Source organism: Sinocyclocheilus grahami, unplaced genomic scaffold (genome assembly GCF_001515645.1).
Source record: "Sinocyclocheilus grahami isolate Dianchi unplaced genomic scaffold, SAMN03320097.WGS_v1.1 scaffold314.1, whole genome shotgun sequence".
In the NCBI taxonomy this organism is placed as follows: domain Eukaryota; kingdom Metazoa; phylum Chordata; class Actinopteri; order Cypriniformes; family Cyprinidae; genus Sinocyclocheilus; species Sinocyclocheilus grahami.
Genome location: NW_015505493.1, coordinates 712,114 through 739,510, shown reverse-complemented (window position 1 = coordinate 739,510; position 27,397 = coordinate 712,114). Strand labels below are relative to the sequence as shown.

General features: G+C 37.3%; 1 protein-coding gene across 1 annotated transcript in view; it reads right to left on the bottom strand.

Moving 5' to 3' along the window:
• The window catches only part of LOC107601897 (nesprin-2-like), a 108,198-nt gene that overhangs the window by 74,635 nt on the left and 6,166 nt on the right, over positions 1-27,397 (bottom strand). The window contains exons 2-32 of the mRNA XM_016294248.1: positions 26,236-26,331; positions 26,028-26,105; positions 24,941-25,037; positions 23,735-23,835; positions 23,219-23,332; positions 22,989-23,126; positions 21,920-22,016; positions 21,623-21,810; positions 21,222-21,392; positions 19,729-19,860; positions 19,429-19,530; positions 18,433-18,609; positions 18,187-18,345; positions 16,828-18,099; positions 16,565-16,699; positions 14,872-15,053; positions 13,996-14,074; positions 13,504-13,592; positions 13,107-13,236; positions 12,885-13,036; positions 10,641-10,794; positions 9,309-9,916; positions 8,259-8,414; positions 8,032-8,182; positions 7,661-7,819; positions 7,400-7,567; positions 6,772-6,873; positions 6,366-6,560; positions 5,710-6,153; positions 4,745-4,879; positions 761-2,476 (exon numbers count right to left, since the gene is read on the bottom strand). Coding sequence (XP_016149734.1) covers positions 761-2,476; positions 4,745-4,879; positions 5,710-6,153; positions 6,366-6,560; positions 6,772-6,873; positions 7,400-7,567; positions 7,661-7,819; positions 8,032-8,182; positions 8,259-8,414; positions 9,309-9,916; positions 10,641-10,794; positions 12,885-13,036; positions 13,107-13,236; positions 13,504-13,592; positions 13,996-14,074; positions 14,872-15,053; positions 16,565-16,699; positions 16,828-18,099; positions 18,187-18,345; positions 18,433-18,609; positions 19,429-19,530; positions 19,729-19,860; positions 21,222-21,392; positions 21,623-21,810; positions 21,920-22,016; positions 22,989-23,126; positions 23,219-23,332; positions 23,735-23,835; positions 24,941-25,037; positions 26,028-26,105; positions 26,236-26,331 — 7,677 coding nt within the window. The remainder of the gene's footprint in view (positions 1-760; positions 2,477-4,744; positions 4,880-5,709; positions 6,154-6,365; positions 6,561-6,771; positions 6,874-7,399; positions 7,568-7,660; positions 7,820-8,031; positions 8,183-8,258; positions 8,415-9,308; positions 9,917-10,640; positions 10,795-12,884; positions 13,037-13,106; positions 13,237-13,503; positions 13,593-13,995; positions 14,075-14,871; positions 15,054-16,564; positions 16,700-16,827; positions 18,100-18,186; positions 18,346-18,432; positions 18,610-19,428; positions 19,531-19,728; positions 19,861-21,221; positions 21,393-21,622; positions 21,811-21,919; positions 22,017-22,988; positions 23,127-23,218; positions 23,333-23,734; positions 23,836-24,940; positions 25,038-26,027; positions 26,106-26,235; positions 26,332-27,397) is intronic.

Below are 27,397 nucleotides of genomic sequence, written 5' to 3'. Positions count from 1 at the left end.
AGGGTGATATCTATTAGAATGCCAACACATGGAATGATGAGCGAATGATGCCTATGGAAAATAATCATATCAAATCAGATCATGCATTCATTAAATAATATTTTGGTGTAAAATGACTGTTAAACTGCACTGGCAAAAAGTGCAAGGAAACAACATTCACAATTGTTGAACTAACTGCTTTGAGTGCACATAAAAATGGTCAATGCCAGTCTTTCGCACAGCTTGGAATAATTAGGACACATTCATATGATGAAAGTTCTTTCAGATAATTTTTTCCAAAAGAAGAAAATTACTTTAATTGTCTCAGTGCAAATTTGCACAGCTTTTAAAATCATTTCAATGACCATTTCAATGGTTTTCATTCACTGTAGTATATTTTGTTCATATACTTTAACAAAAGCCACAAGGCACAAGGTTGTAGCACTTTAATTAATAAATGTGATCTAACAAAGGTAAAGGGCCAATTTTGACCATACATGCTGTTTATATTGCTTGTAATTGGAATGAAGTAAACATCTGTTGAGTATTTTTTTATATATCATTTTTAATTTTGTTGAATTAAAAACCCAAAACTGCAGCGGGTCCACCAGACCCACGAACACTGGCTGAGTAACAAAAATATGAACACCACACAAGGGTTAATTCAGATATGGAACATGACCACCATGGTGTTTGAGAGTGATGTCAAATGAGACTTGTGCAATAGATTGCCTGTATTTCTTTTTGTATTTCAATAAGAAAACAACCATTTTAATCTTACCTGCAAAGGGAAACTGCCATCTGAATCCTCTGTCCTCCAAGCTTCAGCATGGCTGAGTTGTGAATCTGATAGGACTGCGGTAGGAATTTGAGTTATACAGTCAGCTGTCACAACAGATGAAGAATCTGTTGCCGTTAATTCTGAGTCCTCTGTATGTGTTGACTGCACAGACTCCACTGCTGCTAAAACCACACTATCTGTGGTACTAATATGGGCACCTCCGGCAAGTGAGATGCTAACATTTTCAAAATGTCCATCCTCTGTCTCCGTTTGATTCAAGGTCTCTTTCTGCACAGTGTCCACTGTTAGTTTGTCTTGTGTGCTCAATGGCTTTGCAGTGTTTGGCTGACTAAAGTCCGAAGACACAGTCAGTGAAGTATCTGTGGTGTCGGGCAACCTAACCTCAGAAGTTTGAAGGCTTTCCGAGTCAGTTGTGTTCTTGTGCTGAGATTTACATGCGTTCAGCTTTTTATTACCGACATTGTTTGCTTTTTCTACACCAGCTGGTTTTCTGTGCTTGTTCCTGCCTTTAGCAACTTTTGGAGGCTTTTGAAGGGGCTTTGCTTCATTTGAAGCCTCTTCAATGGTGTTTTTGTCATCCTCATCATGACTCTCCAACACTGGGACATTCTGTTGGTGAACTACAGACTCTGACTCATTGCCTTCTCCAGTGTGGACATCCATTTGACTGGATGTTTCTGCATCAGTGACTTCATGTTGCTTCTCTTTTTCATCTTTTTGAACATCAATCTCCATGACCTCAGAGGTTTGGGCTTGGATAAGCTTAGCTGCCTTCTGTCCTGGCTGCATTTCAGAGCTACTTGATTTCACACTGGACTCTTCTGATAAATCTAGCTCAGCCATTTGCCCTTCAGGTTTCTCAGTACCAGAGGAGATCCTATGTTGATTTTTTACATCTGAATGGGAGAATTCATCTGTGGTTGAGTCTTCAGGACTTGTACACTGTGTCTCTTGCAGTGATTGATACCTGTCTGATGATAATTCAGGAGTATCAACATCCAGGACGATGGTAAATACTTTCTTAGCAGTTCCAGAGCTTCCTTGATGCTTCTCTGGGTATGAAAGCATTGGGTCAAATGCTCGAGTAGATGAGTCTTTCTCTGGTTTAGGCCTGAAATCAAGGTCTAGATCAGAATGAGTGGGTTCAATATTATCGGTGTGGCTGTTTTCTTTAAACTGCACTTCTGATTTTGAAAGATCAGCACATAAATGTAGAGGTTCATCAGAAGAGCTTATTGCATCATGTTCTTCATCCACAGCTAAATCAACATTTGGTTTGACTTCCAAGAGTTTCAAGCCATCTGCTGATGTCTCTGCGGTCCTATCATGAAAAACTGAAACAGTATCCCATTTAGTTGAAGAAGCTGGGACAGCTTGTGTTAGTGGGTTCTGGTCGGGTTTGGTAAGATCAGAGTCCAGCACTATGGTAAAGACAGGCTTTAATGATTCACAGGATGAGCCATGAGTGGATTTGGTGTCACCTTCTCTTAATACAGATCCAGTTCCATCCATCTCTTGAGATCCAGACATGAACAGCTGCTTATTTGAGTCGTGGCCTGATGGAAGGTTCCCAAGATCTTCGGTTGCTTGTTGTTCTGAGCAAGGTGATAGATCTTCTGTTTCACTAACGTCCTTTGTGGGCAAGAATTTTACATTCATACGATTTATGTCATCCACTTCACTATCAGCGGCAACCTGCAATCACAAAAACGTAACTATTATGACCCAAAATTGATAAACACCATTCAGCAATATATGTGTGTTTATTCAGCTCCTGGACATTTGTTATATGATTTTTTTTAAATAAAGCTATAATGGATACTGCATATCTAAACATTTATCTGAAACCGTCCCTGTTTTAAATAGTCTAAATCAAGCTCTAAATCGAGTTTTACACTGGAGCAGGTTGCTTAAACGGAGTCAAAAACTGAAATTTATTTGTTGGTATGTCAACGGCTTTGCATAAATTCAATAGTTCCAATTTGATTAATGACTCTTTTGATGCCCATATTAAAGTGGTCTCAAAAGCTGAATTTTTCCACCTAAGAAATAGCCAGATCTCAATCTTCTCTATCATTGCCTGATGCAGAAAAGATTATGCATGCCTTTATTATGTCAAGGCTTGATTATTACTTTATTTTAGTCTCCCTGATAAGTCTATCAAGAAATTGCAATATATTCAGAATTCAGACGCTCAGGTACTGACTTACACAACTGCCTGTCAGCAAATTTCCCAGATACTTCGAAACTTGCACTCATAACTTCCCATACATGCACGTATTGTATTTAAAATTTTGATTCTAACATTTAAAGTTATTCATGGGACAGCCCCTGCTTATATTTGTAACTTAGTTGTCTCTTATTCTCCGCTTTTCTGGTTTGTGTTTTCTTCAGAAGCCTTCATATAAATTTAAGTCTTTTCAAAGCCGTCTGAGTGCACTTTGTTATTTAGTCGTACTTTATTGTTATTATTTTACGCTGTGTAGTGCTTTGAGTTTCAGAAAAGTGCGATATAAATAAAATGCATTATTATTATTGTTATTATTATTATTAATCCTTCACCCAAGTGATTCACAAAGGCCTTTTATGCTGTCAGCATGTGCGCAACCCACTGTACCACTTTCCAACTCTCTAAATAAAATAACAGAAACCATCAGGCAGAGCAGAATAATGCTGATAATGCAGTCTAAAGATAAGCTTTGACATCAGAAATGCACCTGCTTAAAGTGATGTGCCACAAAGCAAATCATCCAGCATCCAGTATTTTTCTCAGAGAACAGGTAAAAAACAAGTACTTAAAAGCAATGAAGTGCGTCCTTCATTAATGGCCCTAGACGAAGAACAGAGTGGGTACTCCATTTAGCAGGTTTTCACTAGGATAGAGTAATTTGTGCTCATGCCACCGTGGTACACTCAATGACATTTCTCCTGCCGACATTAAAACCAGACCCAGAAAAAAAAGCAGTGTACGTCTGTCAAAGAATAATTGCAGACAAGAGATTCCTCTCAAAACACAAATTATGTCATTGTTTACTCACCCTCAACTCATTCTAAACCTGTATTGACTTACTTTTTACTGAAAACAAGATGTTTTGAAAAATGTCTCAGTAATTTTTTACATTCAATAAAAGTCAGTGGGGTCTAGTGTTGTTTTGGACCCCACTTAGGCTGTCCGCACACTAGAGGATTTTAAGGCCGATTTTAAGCCCGATTTGCACCCCCGAACGATCAGGGGTGTGTGGGCCGATTCATGGCTCGTCGCAAGCAATTTTTTTTGTCCAAAAAAATCCTCTATTGTGTGGTGTCATTACGATTATTTATCTGCTCCAGATCGAGACGGAGCATCGCCGAACTCAAATCGTAAATATCAAACATGTCTGATATTTACGACTCTTGATCGGGCTGCCTCTGACGTGATGCCCACGATAGCCAGTGAGAGCGAACAAGCGTCACCAACCGGATGTTGCATGCTTCCGTAGCTGAAACTTGGCAGCCACAAACGTGCCATGAAAGCAGAGAACATCACCCATATTCTTTTCTATACTTTGTTTTTCACTGTGCAACAGAACACGCAGGACCTCAGAAAATTTCTCAACCTCTAGGTTTCCTTCCACTTGTTCTACAGCCTACCAAGAAACCACCAAGGCAGTTAGTCTCATTACATTAGGCGTCTGGAAAAGGCTAATCAAGGCTATCATCTCCACTGCAGTTTAAAGATGGCTTTGAATGTAAAAGATTTAGCTTATTTCAAGTTAACTAAAACTTCACAGAATTTAAATCAAATTCAAAAATATTAAATACTTTGACAATTACTAATTTGAAAAGGATGAAACTATAACCTTGCTGAGGAGTTAGTAACAAATACATTTCTAAAACAAAGCAAAAGTGTAAGTTTAGTGGTACAGTATTTTATATTTGAGCGTGTATGATTGTGAGTGAATGGTTTTTGGCTGCATCTTTAACCTTTAATACATTTGAGTCATTAGAGCTGCCCTCTATCCGACCCTGTAGGGAGTCCAGACTCTCGTGGCTCTGTTGTATTAACATTGCACACTTCAGCTCCTCAGTCATACTCTCACCAAGATCAACACACACATCCTGAACAAAAACATTAACACAATTACATATAAACATGACTGCAGCAGATAAAGATGTCTGAGAACCTTTTATGGAGATACATTACAGCCACAAAATGTTCAGCTATCACTGCACATTAAATGCCTAATATTGTGACCCTGGACCACAAAACCAGTCTTAAGTCGCTGGGGTATATTTGTAGCAATAGCCAAAAATACTTTGTATGGGTCAAAATTATTGATTTTTCTTTTATGCCAAAACCAAAAATCATTAGAATATTAAGTAAAGATCATGTTCCATGAAGATATTTTGTAAAATTCCTACTGTAAATATATTCAAACTTAATTTTTGATTAGTAAAATATGCTTTGCAAAGAACTTCATTTGGACAACTGGCGATTTTCTCAATATTTAGATTTTTTTGCACCCTCAGATTCCAGATTTTCAAATATTGTCCTATCCTAACAAACCATATATCAATGGAAAGTTTATTTATTCAGATTTCATGAAAATTGACCCTTATGACTAGTTTTGTGGTCCAGGGTCACATATTTTCTGTAATAAAAAAAATATTATATTATATTATATTATTTTATAATAGGCAGTGCATGTAGAAATGATCTGTTCAAAAATCAATTTCCTTTAGTGCGTCAGATGCTTCTTTTACTATATGACGAGCTGAAATAGAATTGAAATTGCTGTTAATAGACAGTGCATAACTCTTATATCTGAAGTAGTTACCAAGAAACAAACTGATTCTAGTTCTCAAAGCTAAAAAATGTTCTCATTTCAGTTCAGGTATTTTAAAGACACACCCTTTGAGTACAAACAGACCCATGGCAAGAAAAGTACCTCCACTGCTGTGAGTTTCTCCCATCTGTTCACATCCTCAGAAACCTGCAAATCTCCCTTCAGATGCAGTTCACCGGCCCAGCTGCAGGCCTGCTCTTTGAAGTCCTTCAACTCATCTTTTGTCTTGCCTCCTTTTGACTGTTCCTCTGTTTTACCATTAGATTCAGACTGTATTTCTGGCGCAGTATCTTCTGTTTTTTCAATCAAGGGCTTGATGTGCTTAGGGTCTTGGACCATTTGATTTTCAGGTCTGTTGGGGTTCATTGCTTGCTCTCTCTTCTCTATGGCCAGCTCTCTGGCAATGCAGATGCTTTCTCGAAGGTGAGCTCCATCTTCAGCCAGCGTCTGCAGGTTTTCTAGACCTGCAATGCTTGCCAGAAGACTTATCTGCTGCAGTAATGCCTCTGCCTGCTCTGCCTCCGCTTGCAACTGCGCCGATAAGTCCTGCCAGCCAAAACGGTTACATTAAAGGATCAGCTCATCAAAATTTTTTTAGGTGAACTGATTGAAGGTTTAAATAGATTTAAAATCAAGTACAGTATGTGACAGAGGCATTGTGCACATGTAGATCAAAACGGGCCAAAACTGAACTTCACTACACTGCTGCATTGCATTTGAATGTGTTCTCAGCTTAGTCTTAAAGCATAAACATTCACCTGGATTGTTTTGAGGACCAGTGGGCTCTCAGATGTAGTCAGTGCATTTGTGATAGTCTGAATGGAGGACAGGTGATCTGCGATATCAGATGCCACCTTCCCCTTGGCAGCTTCCAGTTGTTTAAAAACATCACTGGTCTCAGAAAAGAGCTCCTTCACCTCTGCCATCTTCTTCCTCAGCTGGCTCTCAATCACCTTTAAAAAAATAAACTACAGTGAATTTGCTGAAATTTAAAGAGTGGTCAATGTGCTAGCCTGGTTAATACTAATACATGAGGTTTACCTATACATAGGTTTACAACAGTATATCACATCATTTTTGCATACAAATGTCATTACACATTGTCTAGCATTAATTTAAAAAAAAAACTGCATTGTGAAAAGTTGCTGGTGTGTCTGAAATCACCTGTAGCTCCAGTGGGAACTCACGACTCTGCAGCAGCTCCTGGATCTCTGAAGATCTGCGATGGAAATGTTCAATGTTCTCCTCTTCAATCTTGAGCTCATCCTGTGCAAAACAATTATAGTTGAGACATTTATTTGATCAAAAATACAGTAAAATCTGTAATATGTCATTTATTCCTGTGATGGCAAAGCTGAAATTTCAGCAACCATTACTCTAGTCTTCAGAGTCAAATGATCCTTCAGAAAGAAATATTCTCAATCGTTCTAATATGCTGATTTGTTCAAGAAACATTTCTTTTTTTCTGGATTCCTTGATTAAGACAAAGTTAAAAAAAACAGCATTTATTGGAAATAGAAATATTTTGTTCCTTATTTTCTTTTGATCAATTTCATGCATCCTTTATTTAAAAGAAAAATCTTATTTAGCCCAAACATTTGAATGGTAGTGTAAATATCACTAACAATATCATGTTTCTTTCCATAAATGTTCAGTTGATGACAAGTTACAATGATTTACTTTTCTCATTTAACATCCAAAATATTTAACATTGGTCTCTAATTCAAAAAAAAAAAAAAAGGGTATTTGAAAGTTATACCAAAAAAGGTTTGTCAGTTGACAAAGGTTTCACCTGCATGGCAGACACATCCTGCTCTGTCTGAAAGGGGTGTGACTCAGCAAGTGTCATCAGCTTTTGGGCGCTCCAGCCGTCCACCTCTCCAGCCAACAGTAGGAGTTTTTCCCAAAATGAAAAGCCAGCTTGAAGGTTGTCCAGATGACAGTCTGCCTTCTCGGTGACCTGAAATCGCAGGTTAATGCAAACACTGAACATTTTTAGAAAAATAGAGTGAGAGTATTTCTATCACATTACGGCATTACTGAGGGAACATACATCAAGCCAGCGGTCCATGAGGGTGTCAGCCTCACTCTCAAATGGAGCGTCTGCACAGTCTGGGATCCTTCTCATCAGAGACTGCAGCTGTCGACACACTGCTCTGAACTCCTCCACCCCGTCCCCAAGACCACTGAGATCTGACTTTATACTGGTCACCTGCACACATACACAAAATCATCACATAGTCATGCAGTTATTTATACTCATTCTGACCTCAGTTTTATCTAAGGAATAAACTGTATACATTTTACAAAATATTAGTCTGCAGTTAATACTAAAAATCATCTAAAATGATGCAGTTAATACTGCCATCTGTAGTCCACCAAGAATGGAAGCACTATACTCAGGATTTTTCAGTATTTCTGTACCTTACGGATCAGGAGCTGCAGGTTGTCTTTGCCCATATAGGAGGCCTGATCACCAATAGTCTGCTCTGCTTTCTGCAAAGTGCTGCCCAAGCGATTTCGGCAGCTCTGGAACTTCTTCAGTAGTTCGCTCAGACAGACACACTGTTCACGACTGAAACAGAAGCATGAAACATGTGAAATGGCATTTCACAAAGTGCTTTCCTGTAATCATGAGCATTTCTCATCACCTCTCTTTGACTGCTCTCTGTGCGTTTTCCCATTGCGTCTGCAGCTCACTGATGGCTGTCTCTGAGGTGCTTGTCTGTGCACAAGTATTTCTCAGATCCTGAATCTCTGAGCGTAGTGCAAACAGTTTGCTCTCCATGTCTGTCAAGAAGCGTAACCTGAGAAAGAGAGAGACACTGGTGAGATTAAGACAGAGGCATATCGTCTCCTTTACGGTAATCAATTTAGAGGTATAAAATTCTCAGAAGTCATTCCACATTTTTTAAACTATCTGAAATGGATCAAATATAGGTGGTACTGTGAGAAAGCACTCATGCATCAATCACAACATTTATAAATGTATCTTATTTATATACATGTCTATATATATTGTGGTGAAAGTTTATTCTAATATATATATATATATATATTACATACAGGTTTGAATAACATAAGGCTATAGCATGAAAACAGCCACATCATATCCTTTCTCGTTTGGTTATTTATTTTAGCACCATGGTGAGAGACAGGTGGGTAATATATATATGTATATATATATATATATATATATAAATAAAAAACAAGTTATTTTAATTGACATAACTATCTTTTTTGACATAACTTTTTTTAATTGACATAACTTCTTTATTTTTGTGTAAATTAAATTAAATCGAGTTAAACTAAACTTGCTTTAGAAATATTGTATGCAAAACAGAAAAAGCAGCCCTAATTTTTTATTGTATTTTAATTTATTGTATATTACAATTGTTACTTTAATTAATATAACTTGCAAACTAAATTAAATTATGATTAAATAAAATAAAAAGGTACTAATAATGTTCATTTAAAAAACTGCAAAATACAATATCAAATTAAATGATTTCTAAAGCACATTTAATTTATTGTATGCATAAAAAAAGGAAAAATCCTGTTTTATTAAGTTGATTTTTATATTGCAACTGTTATTTTAATAAATATTACTTTAACAGTTTTGGTTAAGCTAGCATTCAAAATATTGTATACAAAACAAAGAGGAAAAAAACATAAGCAGTCCTGTTTTAAAGTGTGCTGACCTGTGCTGTAGTGCAGGAACTGTGGGCTCCTTCAGGCCATGTTTTTCGAGTGCCGTCAGCACCTCCCTCAGGGCGACCTGCAGGCCCATCCTATTCCTACCGAACACTCGGTCTCTCGGTTCTCCCTCTGCTCTTCCTTTCCCTCCTCTGTCAGTTTGCTTCAGCCCTACAGCCAGTCTGGTCTCGACCTCTTCGGCACGCAGTGCCAGAGCTGACACCATCTCTTGACAGCTGCCTGGTTTGTCATCCAGAGTTATTCTCATGCCAGCATCATCCAGCATTCGGTCTAGCTGAACCGATTCTTCTCTGGCCTGCTGAAGGCTTTGCCGGATGGAGACTAAACTGCGATTTGATGTGCTGTGAGCTGCTTTGAGGTCTGCATTCACCTGCTGAAGATGTGATAAGAGGTTCACGAGGCCCATCAGGGCCAATTCACTCTTTCTCAGACGTTGTCTTTGCTGGTCCAAGCATTTTGTGAGGTCGTGGAGAGCTTGCTGAAGGGGAAGATGAGCTTGGAGCTCAATGTGACTCAGATCAGCAGCGTCACTAACTGAACCGCCACTCTTATTAAGCAGAAACAGCTCTCTCTCGATACTTTTATCTAGACGCTGAAAAAAGAACAAAGAGGTCAGTTTGAACATGCAAATCTAAGGTACATTATGCAAATATTTGAATGTATGCTTTGAATAAGCAAATATTTCTCAAAGGTAAAGTTATCAAAAGGAAAGCCCAGCATTTTAGACCTTTTTCACCTGTGAACAGATGTTCTACAAAACTTTTTTAAAAAATCAGGATATGTGAAAGGTTCTAAAATACACAACAAACTCTGGAAAATATGCATAAGCTGGACATTTTAAAAGAAAAACATTGGGAAGATGAGCTTGGAGCTCAATGTGACTCAGATCAGCAGCGTCACTAACTGAACCGCCACTCTTATTAAGCAGAAACAGCTCTCTCTCGATACTTTTATCTAGACGCTGAAAAAAGAACAAAGAGGTCAGTTTGAACATGCAAATCTAAGGTACATTATGCAAATATTTGAATGTATGCTTTGAATAAGCAAATATTTCTCAAAGGTAAAGTTATCAAAAGGAAAGCCCAGCATTTTAGACCTTTTTCACCTGTGAACAGATGTTCTACAAAACTTTTTAAAAAAATCAGGATATGTGAAAGGTTCTAAAATACACAACAAACTCTGGAAAATATGCATAAGCTGGACATTTTAAAAGAAAAACATTGTGTCAGTTGTCCGATTAGTGATTGTGAGGTGTGAAAAACCTTTAGATCTACAAGTATCTACAAGCACAAAGATGAATTTGGAGGATAATGTACCTTTAGTTCTTCATGTAGATTTTTGGGATCAGCAATGGCAACGTTTCTGATATTGAGAGGTTTCTGACTGATCTGTTTGATCTGATCAGAAATCAGTCCAATCTGAATGTCCGCTGACTGCAGCAGCTCCAACGCAGTTTCAAGGGACTTCACCCTGAGCAATATATAAAATAACATTATAATTGTGCCACTTAAACACTTATGGCTAACAGTAGCTCTGCTCCAAAACCTAGCAAGCTCCCTTGCAACATGGTCATGGAATCTTACAAGTGACAGATTTGAACCTGCTTTCGAATGACAAGACCACAAAAATAGAGCTCCACATGGGAGGCCTGAGAATTGATTACAATTAAGTTTGACAAAATAGTTCATTTTTATTTATTTACCCTAAACTTTTTCATAGATACTTTTAGGCCTGGGCGATAAAATGGTATCGATATTTATCGACGGTACACCTTCATTGATAACGATATAAAAAATGTTTGATATAGCGCACGATATAGGCACGTACTATGAGTGATGCAGACAGCTCACACAAACATGAACGCATGCTGAATTGAGTGCTGTGCCTGCCTGTGATGAGGAGATTGAGAATAAAAACATTAATATTAGTCGAATTTAAAATAAACCTTTGCATTTGAATGCAAAAATGGTACAATCGAATGTTAGGAGCGTGTCAGGGAGCGTCATCAGTGGAGCGCGAGATGCAGTGATGATGTAAGTGACGTTGTATTTTAATGTTTTGTTAGTCTAGCCCACGAGACGCGCCGCTGCGGTGTTATTCGTTCAAAATATTAGAGAAATATAGTAGCTCAATGTGTAGAAGATCTTGATTAGGTTAAAACCAAAACCAAGCCATTCACACAGAACGCATATTCAGCACATTTTTAGACGGACAAATATGACTGCTGCACTCGCGTCTCACAAAAGAGATGTATAGAAAGCCATGCAAAGTTAAAACAGTTTTAACGTTTAGAAAATGCGACGCAAATTTGTGAAGGTTTATTTCATTTCACTGCATCTCATTTGTTTTTAAATGCAATCTGTGTGATCGGTGATTTGGCTCTTTGAATTAGGCTAAGCAATGCATAAACACATGATGCTGTTTTGTTCATAATTGTTTATGCGGTTTACAAAATTATATTTGTTTTATATACGTTACTTTAGACGTTATGCACATTTTTATAGACAGTTATTTGAATTGACAGTTTAATGCGCTGCATTATTTTGCTCATTGCACCCTCCTGTGGCCTCGGGAAACAAGTCAAAAGTTTCCTTAAAGGGGTCATATGATGTTGCTAAAAAGAACATTATTTTGTGTATTTGGTGTAATGAAATGTGTTTATGCGGTTTAAGGTTAAAAAAAAACATTATTTTCCATATACTGTACATTGTTTCTCCTCTATGCCCCGCCTTTCTGAAACACGTCGATTTTTGAGAAGGGTCTGGCTGCAGACTTGCACTTGCATTCTCAGACTTGCACTCTCAGACACTTGCGCTTCCGCAATTGACATCACTTGCAGTCTTTTTTCTTTTGTTCTATTTATTGATTACTTTTTGTTTGAATCTCTCAACATTCTACAACAGTAGCCAGGTGGTGAAGACAAGAAAAAAGAAGCTAAATTACAATGTCACTTGCAATCGCCACTTGCACTCTCCGCTACCTGCGACGTCACTTGCAATCGACACAAATCGTGCATGTTGCCAATGGAGACAAGACGCTGTGGTGGTGATTAAACGATTAAAACTAATTTAGTACTATAACGTACAGGGTCCTGCAAGAAAAAGACAAGACCCGCAAATCCGTGGCCACAGAACAGCAGAATATGAACGCAATGCACAAAGTCTCTCGTTAAGCGTTTTCCTCCTGTAGAAAAACAAACACTTAATATTTTTGCATAATAATGTTTACATTTTATTTTGTGTTTGACTGTTAAAAAATAATATATAATCCCTATATATATTTGTTGTTTGTCTTAATAAAATGGGCAAATTAAAAATACAGAGGTTAAATAAAAAAAAAAAATTTATATTGCTCCGTTTTAAAAAAGGTTATAAAAATGTCAATAATTATCGATACCGAACAATATGAAAAACCTATATCTTTGATATATTTTTTTAGCTATATCGCCCAGCCCTAGATACTTTTCAGAAATGAATGACAAATGTTTATATATATATATAAAAAAAAATGTCCTTATGCACAGAGTTTGTCCCATTCTGGATTGCCTACATGTGTCTCACCTGGCCTGAATGCACATCTGTTGCTCCCTCCACTGTTGAATGAGCTGAGTTCTCTCCTGCTCCATGTTACAGCCATCTTCCATGTGCTGAGAGCTCTGGGAACACTGAAGCTCAAACTCACGCCACAGAGCCTCCGTCCGGTCCTTAAGAGCCTAAATGAGCACACAGCTGTTTGTATACAAAACACACCCAAAATGCAGGAAAGTGGTGAAGGAGACTAACCAGTATGTTCTGGAGTTGAGTCCTCAGTGAGTCAGCAGAGATACTGGCATTGCTGATGGGAAACTCTGATTCCAGCTGCTGACTGTTGTTAAACAGTTGCTGCTGGAGGACTGACTGTGCAGCACTGTAGCTGAAAAAAAATGTGCACATAAAATGCTTATAAAGATGAATTTTTAGATTTCAACTATTAAATAAATAATGAATACAATTTAAATTTATTTATTTATTTCATAAAGTAATCATTATGAGCATTTTAGAAGGTAGCAGCATATAAATTGCATATAGAAAAGTCCTAAAATTGATTTTTTTAGGAAAGCCAGTTACATCCTTATATAGTATTGACAGAACACGGAAATATATCCATTTCTTGAAGGTAAATTGTATCTAAAATGTTTACCTGCTCTGAGTTTCCTGTGCCGAACAGGGATGGATGACGGTCCTCTCTGGTATCTGTTTTCTCTCCACGATGTTGGTCTGGACAACAGCCTATGAGAGAACGACCATAGCGTCATTACAAGGGGTCAAACGACCCCAGAACAAGCGAATACACTCTTCAGCAGCTCTAACCAATCTCAGCAGATTAACTTCTCTGAGCTGTCCATGTGCTTAAGAAGGTCAGCAACATCCAATCAGAGCTGAGAAGTTCTCATAAGGTTTATCTCCATGTTTAGCTACAAGCAAACTTGACTATGCCAAGAAAACGTGCCATGTTAACACTGGGCAGGCATAGAGCTCACAGATGCTCAAGTAAAGTACCTGCCAGTGTAAAGTCACGCTGGTGTGAGAGACTGAGAAAGAATAATGAAAAAAATACTCTTAAAAATATACTGCACTGACCAAAAAGAGGTGAAACATTCACGTCGTGCACACAGCACATGATCACGTGTACCTGTGAGTGGACGCGGCTCAGATCATCCACCAGTACAGTCTTTCTCAGCAGGACACAATCCTTAACTGCTCCCCCCCTGCTGTGAACACACGTGCACATGTTTACTTAGTTATGTTAATGATACACAGAACCACAGACATTTAGATAAAGCTAACTATAATTACTATATACTAAACCTAACACTTAAGAAAGCTGTGTATGTATATACTGTGAGGTATGTACTGTACACAAACACAAATATATAAGAGACCACTGTAGTTAATTTAGTCTGTCTATAAGAAAAGCCAGAGTTTGAAAAAGACATGTAATAATATTTAGAATTTGGGGTTGTTAATATTTTTTATTTTTTGAAAAAATTATCTTATGCTCATTAAGACTGCACGGATCAAAAACACAGTAAAAACAGTAATATTGTGAAGTATTATTACAATTTAAAATAACTCTTGTCTGATTTCTAATACAATCCTTCAAAAATCATTCAAATATACTGATTTGGTGCTGTAGAATTTTTTTTATTGTCAATACAGAAAAAGTTGTACTACTTAAAACACCATTTATTTGAAATAGATTTTTTTCTACTATGATCCATGTATTTGCTGCCACTTTAAATCCATTTAATGTATTCTTGCTTAATAAAAGCATTTTTTCTGACCTCAGTCTTTTGAACAGTAGTGTACTATAAGTTAGTTAAAAAAAACAACAACAACAACAACACACTCTTGGTACATGTGACAGACAGGTCATAAAATAAAGTGGGTTTTTTTACTTTTCATTTTTATTTCTAAAACACATACTGTATCAGAATATATATTATTAATTTAATATAACAGATATTTCCATTATGTAACCCCAGCATTTCCAACGTTTCTTACGTACCCATCCTGGCATGGTGCCAAGTCACTTGTGGAGTCTGTGTGGCGTTGAATGTTCTCCACCCTCTCCGTGTCTGTTCTCAGATGGGTGGTGCGGAGAAGAACACTCTCTGTGGGCTGCAGACTCTCTGCAATTTTTCTCAAGGCTTCCAGATGCACCGAACGCTCAGCTGCTGTGGCACATACCTGTGGTTTAAACCCAAAACAAACTGATTCCAAACTCTTCCACAATAATGATATAATGAACTATATCGAACCATAAAATTTGACTACCACAAAAATTTTTTATTACAATTGTGGTTTGGGGATAAGCATCAAGATTTATGCTAATGGGAGTTCCCATTACAGGTAATGAGGCTTGCTAACTTAGCTAACTGGTAGTGATAAGAGAGATATGCATGCAAAATATGATTATATAGCTGAAAAGAAAACAAGTAACCGTCTATATCAACCTGTCAAAACATGCATGCAGTCAATAAATGATCAAATTTACAACAAAATCAACTGTTGATGATTTAACAATTATCAAATGATAAAACTGAGGTTTAAATAAAAACTACTGGATTAGGTTTAATAGCATTCAGAGACTTGATGGACAGGAATAATCTTCATAAACTGATAAAAAAGTAAAACCGAGTAAACGTTACAAGTACTGAGCAAAGACGAGACTAATTTGGACTTAATGCAGTTATGTTCACATGCAGAGGCATGTAGATTAAGGAATGCGTTACCTGCACGCACACAGAATTACATTGCCTAAATAACAGGACAGGGTGTTATATATACAGTAGTAGATCCATCAAAAGAGGCTATGATTTAATCATTAATGCTGGGACAAGGTCACATAAGGACCATGTTGTTAGGAAACATGGTGTTTCTTTCCATTGTTTTGCAGATGACACGCAATTATATGTGTCATTTAAAGCGAACGATTCCAATGCCCAAAAACCTCTATTGGATTGCTTAAATGATTTATAACGTTGGATGTCATTGATTTTTTTTTATTTAAATGAATCCAAAACAGAGATTGTTGTATTTAGTCCTTCTGATGGGTATGATACTCAGAATCTCAATTTGGAGCAGTTATCTTGCTTCCATAAACCGGGTGTAAAAAACCTGGGTGCGCTATTTGATAGTTCCCATAAGTTTGATAAACAGATAAACTTGGTTGTAAAATCTAGCTTCTACCATCTAAGGCTTTTGGCAAAAGCAAAGCCTTGGCTCTCTTGCAAAGACTTTGAAAAGGTAATTCATGCCATTATCTCTACCCGTCTTGACTACTGCAACTCTCTCCATGTAGGAATAAACAAACTATTTCTATTCTAAATCAATTTTTTTTAATTCAAATGGTGCAAAACTCTACGGCGAGATTTCTGTTGAGTGTACGAAAATGTAAACATATTACCCCAATTCTAATGTCTCTTCATTGGCTTCCTGTCCACTATAGAATTGATTTTAAGATTCTTTTAATTGCTTTTAAACCTTAACACGGATTGGCGCCAACGTATCTGTCAAATCTTACACAACCCATCGAGATCGCTCCGATCATCTGATCAGAAGCTGTTGACTGTTCCTAGGGCAAGACTAAAAATGAGAGGGGATCAGGCTTTTTCCGGGATTGCCCCTAAATTGCCACTAAAAAAAACTGAGTAGCACACACTAATACACAGCTAGAAGGACCCTGATCTCTTTCTTACCTCCCATTGGGCTCTGACTGACTGAGAGAGGAGGTCCATGTCTCTGAGCTGGGCATCGGAGCAGAAATCACCCATTCCCTTCACAGCTTCTAGAAATGCCTCTAACACTGAAGGCCTGAGAAGACGTGACACTGCCTATAAAACAAAAAGAAATCAGCAGTCATTAACAGCTTCTGTGCATGTGTTTTGACCAACCATATGTTTTTTAAACCATTATTTGATTAAATAATTATTGGATTGAAAACATTTTGAAATGGCCTTACTTGTTTTTTCTTGGCTTGTTTTTTAGATCGGTCTCTGGTGCTGATCACTGTGATGACATCCTGTATGTGTTCATGCAGGTGCTGTTTTGCTTTATCCAGTCTGCTCCTGGCCAAAGCCTGAGCTCTGGCATACACCTCATTCTGTACTGGGACATGGGGAACACCTGGAGCCTCTGATGGCTGTGGAAAGCTGTGACTTTTGGATAGAACCCTTTGTCTTTGGTGTTGGGTTGTCACAGAGGTCTGAGGTTGCCTTTTCGGTGGTGAACCAAGGTTCTGTTCGATAGGCGTTCTTTGTTGACTCACTGTTACCAGTGTATGCAAAGTGCTTGGGCTGGATGCAAGTGAGGTAACAGGCAGAGTTTGTGATGGCTCATGAGGTTTTGGAAAACTGTGACTTTTGGCCAGAACCTTTTGTCTTTGGTGTGGGGTCACCAAGGAGGTTTGTGGTTGCCAATTTGGTGGTGAATCAAGATGCTGCTCGCTTGGCATTCTTAGTTGAGTCATGGTAACCGATGTAAGCAACATGCTTGTGCTAGACGCAGTTGAAGAGAAAGACTGTAGAGGGTTTGAATGTTCAATGCCACTGCTCTGGCTTGAGTCTACAGAGATAACCTGAAGCTCTGATGGTCCAAAGCCCCTGGTTTCGCCTGAGTCTACAGATATAACTTGGAGAGAGTCTAATGGTGTAAAACCGCTTGAGTTGGCAGAAAGAACCTGTTGCTCTGATGGTCCAAAGTCACTGGATTGGTTTGGGTCTACAGAGATAACCTGTAAATGTCCAAAGCCACTGTTTTGCCTTGAATTTACTGAGGCAGCTTGAAGGTCTGATAGTCCAAAGCGATTGGTTAGGTTGGAGTCTACAGAGATCAGTTGAACGTCAGTTTGGGGTTTCAACTGAGCCTTCCTGCTAACAACAGATGACAGCAAAGGCTGTTTGAGCTCTGCATGCTGTACTTGGCATATAGTTTTGCTTTGGGCTTTTGGAGATTTTTCATGAACCTGGGGGAGAAACTGGGGCTGTATGCCACTGGTGGTTTCCAATAGTGACTGCAGCTGAGAAGAATGGAGTTCTTGGTTTTGAGGTTCTGCTGGGATCTCTAGAGAAAGTTTGCTGCTTTGGAAGAACGTCTGATCCTGATGGTGTTGAATGACTCTAGTTTGGGATTCAGGCTGAGAATGGGCCTGCACAAAAACCTCGGAAGCAGGCTGTGCACCTACAGGCTGTCCTTCACGCTTCACTCCATGAGAACTGAGCATCTCAATAACCTCCTGACGGACATACAGAAGGGTGTGAGAAGTTACATCATCATGATTTTAAGCATTGCTTAACCGATACTGGCCTGCAATGAAATTCACCTGACAGTGTGAGACCGTCTGTTTCAGTCGGTCTTGTATTGCCGATGTGCTGAGGTAAGGAAGGGAGGAGTTATTTTGCACAGATGTCACAAGCACCTGCAGGTCCTCACCTTCTGTCACAACCTGTCCTTCCAACTGTAGACCTCTGGTGATCAGTGCCTGCAATGGGAATCGAAAGAGACAACAATGTGAAAGCGCTGTTTTAATCAACCAAATGAACTCAATAACTTAGTTAATTGTACTCACTTTAGCCCTGGAATGTGGCCCCCAGTGGTCCCTATGCTGCCTATCTTTTAGGTGGTGGCAGACCTCTTGGGCTTCCGTGCTCCAGGTTTCAAGCTCAGCCAGCCTGCCCTCGAGCAGAGATGCGGCTTTCTGGAGTCTCTCGCACATCTGATCCACCCGGGTCAAAATCTCAAGTGTCTGCCAAGAAACATGTCCACAGATTTGTTCAGTTCATAGTTAAATCAATTACTCTCATTAGAGACACAGTGTTTAGAGAGTTGGTAGACTCTCCAACATAGGAGGCAGTACTGCACCTTAAATCTGTTTGCCTCCTGTCATAAAATGCAAACAAAAGATGTTGGCACATTATGTAGCTACTACCGCACACAAAATCTTGTAGATGAAAAATGAAAGAGACAGTCTACCAGAATAAAGATTCCCAGTGTAAGAGTTTTTTGGATTCTGTAAAAAAGTTGGGTGGGTGTAAGACCCCAATTCTGCAAGAAGTGATGATCAACAGTTGTTTTTGCACACTTTTGTAAAGTTATTGTTACAAATACTATCTCTGTCTCCCAATACACCTTTTTCGTGAAAGTACAAAATAAATTTGAAAGATAAATTTGACTGATAGCATTAATTTTGGCAGAATTAAATTGTCACATTATCCATAAAATGTCAGTAGACTTTGCAATAATATTGTTATTGTGAATTCTTTTAGCCATAATTCAGTAAAATACTTAATTTAAGTAAAAATATGATTGTGACAGCCCTATTTAAAATAAATGGATATATACAAATACAAACAAATCAGTTTGATGAACCAGTTCACTGGAAAGAACGGACTCAAAAGACTGATTTGTTTACTCACAAACTCAATGACTCATGGAGATTCTTCACAATTGTATTTGTGTGTTCCACAGGATAACTGAGAGCAAGTAAATAATGAAAAAAAAAATTGTTTCATTTTTGGGTGAGCTGTCTCTCGCATCTACACGTTTAACCTAAATATTGCCTGACCTCCGGAATAGTTTGTCTGAATTTCTGAAGAGTTTCCTCTTTGTAGTCTGGAGATGGAGACAAAGAGTTCAGATTGAACTCAGACATCTTCTTAGTTATGCCCTGAGTAAAAAAAAGAAAAGAATAGACAAGCATAAACAACCTTGACAAGAGAGTGGAGAAGAAAATGATTCTCAGAAACAGCTAAGACAAATTAAAAAAATAAAAATTAAGAAAGGCATATAAAACAATGAAGAAACATCTAATATAACAATACAAACAGTATGAAGTACTCCAGCTAGGACAGAAAGATCAGTATACCTGGAGTTTCTTTCTGTAAATACGTAGAGGTCCAGATAACACCTCAACTGTCTCTCTAAGCACCCAGCTGGCTTCCCTCATCAGGGAAGCTTGGACACCTGGGACTGCAGAGATGGGCTGAGGGGCCACTGCCTGAAAACATGCCATTTACAACAGAATAAGCACATTATTGTTAAACAGTAACCATCAATCACAATCTTTTCAAGGGTGTAGAATGTTAAAAGACAAAGAACAAGAGCAATCACATGCTTTGATGAACAGTAAGCACAGATGATGAAACCGAATGCTTCTGTGGTTTTGAAACACAATGGGCTGAAGCACCAGCTTATCAGTGTATCACTCAAAGAAAGTGAAAAATCGAAATCGAAAAAGGCTGGGTCTGGGCAGTTTAAAGGCAAAACTCTTTATTCAATCCAGCAGAACAAGTTGAAATTGACAAATAACCAGGATCCAAAATAAACTCTTTGCCACACCTACTTGCGTGACTTGAATTGAGCAAATGCACCAGCCATAAATATTTCTTACCAGCTATGAAACTTTATTTTGCATTATTTCTATCTTCAACAATGTGATATATTTAGCTTTTTCCTTGAATATTTTGTGAGAAACATCTGACTCACGTTTTCTGTTGCCAGTACAAAAATATTTTGTCCTCATACTCAAATGATATACTGCAATTGGTGGTGTAATGTGAAAAATATTAAAGTGCGGGGGACGAATTTACTTTTTATAAAAAGTGGGGGGGACATGTCCCCCGCGTCCCCCGCGTAATCTACGCCCCTGCACGCTATGAATTCTGGGATAGGGTAGGCTGCGAAGGATCCATCGGATGTGTTTTTTTTTTTTTTTTTTTTTGAATCACTCAGATTAAAATTCAAACGTATAGTAATAAGGTGCAGCTTCTTTTAAAGTTACTAGAAATTGCTTTATTTCTTCAAAAAAGACAAATCTTACTTGCAATTTGGCATTTGGTAAGTGTTAATTTTGGACACTGCTGAAAACTAGTGTTCTATCGCTACAAACTCACAAACTTTGTCCATTTTATGAAGTCAGCCCACTGCATGTTCAGTTTGCGGAGCTCCTCAGTCAGTTGACTCACGTTTTCTGTTGCCAGTACAAAAATATTTTGTCCTCATACTCAAATGATATACTGCAATTGGTGGTGTAATGTGAAAAATATTATGCGTGACATTACATGTGTCAGTTTTATAACAGGCATCCTAGATAGATGGATAGAACAATTTCCACTGAAAATGTTTACCAAAATTCAAATTATGAGAGATATTGCTTGTGGTTTTCTCTCTCTTTTTTTTTTTTTTTGAATCACTCAGATTAAAATTCAAACGTATAGTAATAAGGTGCAGCTTCTTTTAAAGTTACTAGAAATTGCTTTATATCTTCAAAAAAGGACAAATCTTACTTGCAATTTGGCATTTGGTAAGTGTTCATTTTGGACCCTGCTGAAAACTAGTGTTCTATCTCTACAAACTCACAAACTTTGTCCTTTTTATAAAGTCAGCCCACTGCATGTTCAATTTGCGGAGCTCTTCAGTCAGAGAGTGGCTGGTGGAGGCGTCACTCATCTCAATGAGAAAGTTTCCCACCTCATTCAGCTGGGCTTGACGTGATCTCCACTCATTCAGACTGGAGGAAAAATGCTTGTGCTGTATTATGAAAGAGATCACAAGACAATTGACAAATGAACCTCTGAAAAAAGCAATCACATACAGTACAAACATCATGCCCTCACCTCATGACTTGAACTTACCAAACATCTCAACAAAGATAACTAAATGACATTTATACTTTTCAAGTGCATCTTAGGTGGTCAAACACTTTTTGGGTCACTGTATACTTTGTATTGTGTGTTTTAATGACAAATGTTGTATAGTACCTCTTGAGCCTCTGATTTTTTCTCCTGCCCCAGCCAGACCTGTAATAGATACAGGCAGTCTTTGTAGGACTCCCATGCAGCCAGAACACGATCCATGGTGGATCTTACTGCTTCTGCAGCTTCTGTACTGACTCCCGTCTCACTATCTGCCTCTTTTACCGACCTGTTAATCACAGGCGAGTCGTCTGCTGGAAAAGAAACAAAGGAGAGAAGGTAAATCAGGTAAAAGTTACAGGAAAAAGCACTAACTTTCATAAAAACCAAAGTATAACAGAACTGCCAACAATATAGACTTACCCAGAGCTGCTTTGTTGGTATAGCTGACTGCTGTGTCCTTCAGCTTATTAAGTGCTTCCTTCAACATCCACACCAGACCTTGCTTGTCAACACTGCCCTAAATGGCAAATAAGCATAGTTTACAATTCATTTAAGCGTTTATGTTTTTAGGTTGTCAGAGACATTAAACTACTCAACAGTCCAGTTTTATAGACTTGTTGTGTTTATACTTATGCTCTTGCAAACTATTCTAACACAAACTTTCCATTTTGTATATTTTAAATTCATTATATAACAAAGAGTGAAAAATTTAAGGGGGTCTGAATACTTTCCGTACCCACTGTATATTACTTAAACTGGACTAACAGGAAAAAATATTAGTATGTGACCTGCCAGTATTTTTACTGATCCCGTCGCATTTTATTTTTCGTACATTTTTTATGTCAGAAAGAAAAATATGTATTTAAGAATATACTGTATATGAAATATATAAAAATATTGATTTTTAATTACATGTTACAAAATTTTAAATTTGAATCTTTAATTGAACTGAATTTACATGTATGTTTATGCATTTAGCAGATGCTTTTATCTGAAATGACTTACAATGGAGCAACATAAGCATTATTTAACACAATAACAGTATAAACATAACTGATACCCTACTTCAGAGCAAAAAATATTCATAGTACACAATGCCAAGTTTATTAGAAACCTAGACTACTGTATGTTATGTTTATTTAATTTATTTAGAGTTTTAATTTATTAAAAAATATATTTTAATGTCTAGATGAATTATTTGTTTAGATTGTTATGTTTTTTTATATTTATGTTTTTTATAGCAAATAATACTTGGATGTTTTACTGCTATAAGGTTGTTTCTGGGTTTATTATGTTTTAACAAATAATAACATTCAGAAATTATTCTGATATAAAGTTTTTCTATAACAGCTTTAACTTTATGAACACCTTTGATATAAAAAAACGATACTGGTGTGATTTGTTTGGAATTTCCAGTCCATTCTCAAGACTATCAGAACTGCCTAATTTCAATCTGTATTTGGTGACATATTTAATAAGCAGAATTCACCCTCTCCTCCATGGTGTCCCATGCTTTTCTCAGTGCCATCTGCTCCTCACTTGGTTTAGCGCAGCGTCTCATTGCACTGAGAAGTGGAATAACTGGACGTCGTTGGTCATAATAAGTCCCCACAAAGTTCTGAAATGCCTTGGATAAAAACAGACACACATTCAGGGTTTGTCATAAGATGCATGTTACAAATTAGGAAGGGATAATTTACCATTTCACATTTAGCATACCTGATACCTCTCTGTATATCCCTTCCCCTCTGTGGAATTCCACGCCTCCAGTAACTCCTGATAGGCTCGCTCTAGCCAGCATTTCATCTCTCTGGCTTTCTGACTGGGTGAAGCCTAAGGGCAGGGCAGGAAACACAGAACCGAATTCGAGATTGATTGTAAAATCAGAAAGCATGTTGAAACAAGTAGAAGCTGATGCTGGAATTATATTTTGACAAGAGGAAAACTGTGGAGGAATTCACAAGTGCTCTGTGACGTCTGTACCTGGTGGATTGGTGAGGCCAGCACAGCAGGAGTAAAGTATGTAGGGAGGTTGACAGGAGAAAGGCATGTGGGAAAGAGCAGAGTTTGAAGCTGCATCCAACCAGGAGGGAGCAACAGACAGTAGGAGAAAGCAAAGTTGAAGGGCCATATGTGGGAAAGGGGGTTAGAAAGAGAAAAAAGGTAAGAATGAAAAAAAGGCAGACAAACAAAAGCAGAGATCTAGATGGGAGATTCAGTTGGAGATGGTCTTACCTCAAAATCGTCATCAGCTACAGGCAGATCATTGGAGTACTGCAGGAACTGAGCAATGTATGTCATGATAGACTTCTCATCAGGGTTACTGACATCAATGTCTGAGAGGAAAGAGAATTTAAATGTACATAAACCTTCAATAACCTTAAAAAACACATTGTATTGTACACTACACTCAATACATTATCCCTTTGCAAAGGAACTCATTACTGAAATATAAAGGCTCTTGCATATTTTCATGTATAAAGACTTGCTTATATTGTAGGAAAAATATAAAAAAGTATTATATAGATATATTTAAATGGCCTTAAATGGTCTCATTATAATTAGTAATTTATTGTATCATATTATTATTATATAATAAATATTATCCTTTATTTAGTATTTGTATTGATTATTCGTCTATTTTCAACCCACAAATAGATTTATATTATCAACATTTTCACAAGAATCTTTGTAGGCCCCATGACTTTGCCAGTTGTTCATCAGTTATTTTAAATTCTAATAATATTTCAAAATATTACTGTTTATACTGTATTCCTTAACAAATAATGCAGTCTTTGGGAACATAAAAATACTTATTTCAAAAACATAAATATAAATCAATCAAATCAAACAATCAATCTGACCCCAAACTTTTGAACAGTAATAATGGCATACATTTTAGCATAAGACTTATATGACTAAACAGAACCACTGAACTCATTCATCCCATGTTCTCTGACATAAAAGAATCTTCTGTAATACTATATGCTTCCTGTGTGCATTGTTATTTTGATATTCTATTCTCTTCTGGAAGAAATAAGAGAGTCTCACATCTCAAAAAGTACAGGCCCACTCTGAGCTAAAATGCTAAAGGTCTTGAAGTAAACAATGACAAACAAACAAACAAAAAAAAAACAGCTCAAGGCAAAGAAAGATGCAAGTATACTGTATATGATATGCTAGTTTTTGTAAAAACACATTGGGCCAGTTGCATAAAAGGGTAAGCCTAGTCTTAAAAGTTAGTCAGCAAATGTTTTTCTTACATTTTTTCGCTCTAATTTTTTTAAATTCAGTTACATAAAAATGTAGATTAGTGTAAATTGAATAAAAAAAAATAAGAATGATTACCCCTTGGCAAACTGCTAGTTGGTCAGACTAGTTCTTAAGACAACATAGAGGCCAAGTTTATGCAACTGGCCCATGGTGTCTTCACTGTTATACTCACATGACAGTGCAGAATGATGGTCCATATCAGGCCCAGAATGATGGAAGGTTTCCCCTCTATGATGTTTGGGATGTTTATGTTCACCAGCTTGATCTGAGAGAACGTAAACAGTTGTTTATGTCATTTGTATATAAATCTTAATATCCTAACAAAGTGTTTCCCAACCTTTTTTTAGTCGCGGCACCCTTTGGAAATTTTAACAAACTTGTGGCACCCGACAAAATAAATTTTGTCACAATATTTGAATTTCTAACTTCGATATGATAATTTGTAAAGTATAGATATTCGGTACAACAGGGAAGAACTGCAGAATATAATGTCATACAGATATTTTTTATATTATTAAAAAAATGTGTCCATCAATGGTGGCAATCAGTAGGCTAATTTCTAATGAAGAGACCAATTTATACGACAGATTTCAATGTAGTCAAGTCAAGTCAAGTCACCTTTATTTATATAGCGCTTTTAACAATACAGATTGTGTCAAAGCAACTGAAAAGCATTAATTAGGAAAATAGTGTCAATAATGCAAAGTGACAATAGTAAACACTCATTTTTCAGTTAAAGACTTATCAGAACACGTGAGCATAACATAGCGGTTAGCAGATCAATGAATGAGAGGGCAGCGTTACCCATATACCACACCATGTTACAACACAGTAGGGCTATTGCAGACAGAAACAATACTGTACTACATTGATGTTTCCTATCCGCTCAATTTTTTAGCGGACTTTGCTGTTCCGATTCACATGAATGGTATACGAGTGGAGCGACTGAGTGGAGCACACATGCATAGAGCGGGATAATACGCAGTCACACCACATGAAAGTGAAACCTGAGCGGTGAACTAATTTTCGGCAGCCGAAATTTCGGGGCATCTCTCATTATTGGCGACATCAGAAATGGATATTATATAATAGATGCTTTTTTGAACATTTTAGCAATTTAAAAATATTAAAAAAAAGTTTTTTATTTTTTACACGGCACCCCTGCTCTCGACAGATGGCACCCTGGTTGGGAAACACCGTCCTAACAGATGGAAAATCATCATCAGTCTTATGAGAATACCAAAAACTCTCTTACTGATTTATTCTTCAAGAAGTTCAAAGCGGTCTCGACGTTGCCTCTCTGCTGAAACACACCATGACCCCGCTCACGCTTCTACAGAGAAACAAACAAACTCAGTAGTAAGCAGAATTTTTAAACATTTCAAGGATTCAGTATAAACAAGTACTTTCTTGGTTGAATCTCTGTGAATCTCAGTGGTACGACGGTGATATTCAGCACTCACCATGCGCTGGCCACTCATCACCTCCAGTAGGTCAAGCAGTCGAGTCCCATCTCGAAGATCTGAGAACAGATCCTGGACAACAGTTGGATGGCTCCTCTGAAACACACATCAGTATTCTATCTGAACGTGTTAAAGGTGTTCACAGGTCAATACACTGAGCATTCCTGATGTCAAGCTGTGCTGGCAGAAGTACAAATAAACAGTGAAATAAACAAAGCATGGATTAAAACAAAACAAAAAAGCAGAAAAATGTTGAACAATATATTTGAATATATTATTCATTTATGAATTATTATTAACTTATTATTATTATATTAACCCTAAAGCCTACTGTATCATTTGATCGAAAATTGTTAAGGCCTCTAAATGATCAACATGATCAAAATTTTGTTTATAAGAAGTTTAAAAGTTCATCATTCTTTTGTTATAAAAATATCAGCAGTTGCACTAAATTGCATATTTTTGCTCAGTTTGGGCCTCTGAATAAAATTGTGGAGTTTCTTTTCCCTCTGAGTCGGAGTATAAGCTCCATATATAAAGGCATTTTTCACCCAAAAATGTTGATTTTGTCATCATTTGCTCACCCTCATGTCGTTCCAAACATCTAGGAGTTTCTTTCTTATGTTGAACACATAGATATTTTGAAGCATTTTGAAGAACCAAACAGTTGTTGGTCCCCATTGACTTTCATAGGTAGGGAAAGAAGTACTATGGAAGTCAATGGGGGACCATCAACTGTTTGATTACCTGCATTCTTCAAAATATCTTCTTTTATGTTCAACATAAGAAAGAAACTCACACAGGTTTGGAACGACATGAGGGTGAGTAAATGACGACAAGATTTTCATTTTTGGGTCAACTATTCCTTTAAAGGCCATAAAGCCTGATTTATCATATATGATACTCAACAAAAAGCACATACAGATACACAAACCTTTATAATATTTTGTCTAAAGGTAAGACTATCTGTTCCATTAAAAATTCAATTCAATTCAATTTATTTGATGTATCTTTTATTTAAATACATTTTAATTGCAAATGGTGGATATTTAAATCATAATTCATTCAGTATGACTGCTCTTTTTATATAATATTTCATTTTTATTTATAAATGCAAATGGACTGACAACAGTGGTGATGCACAAAGTACCTTTGGAATATT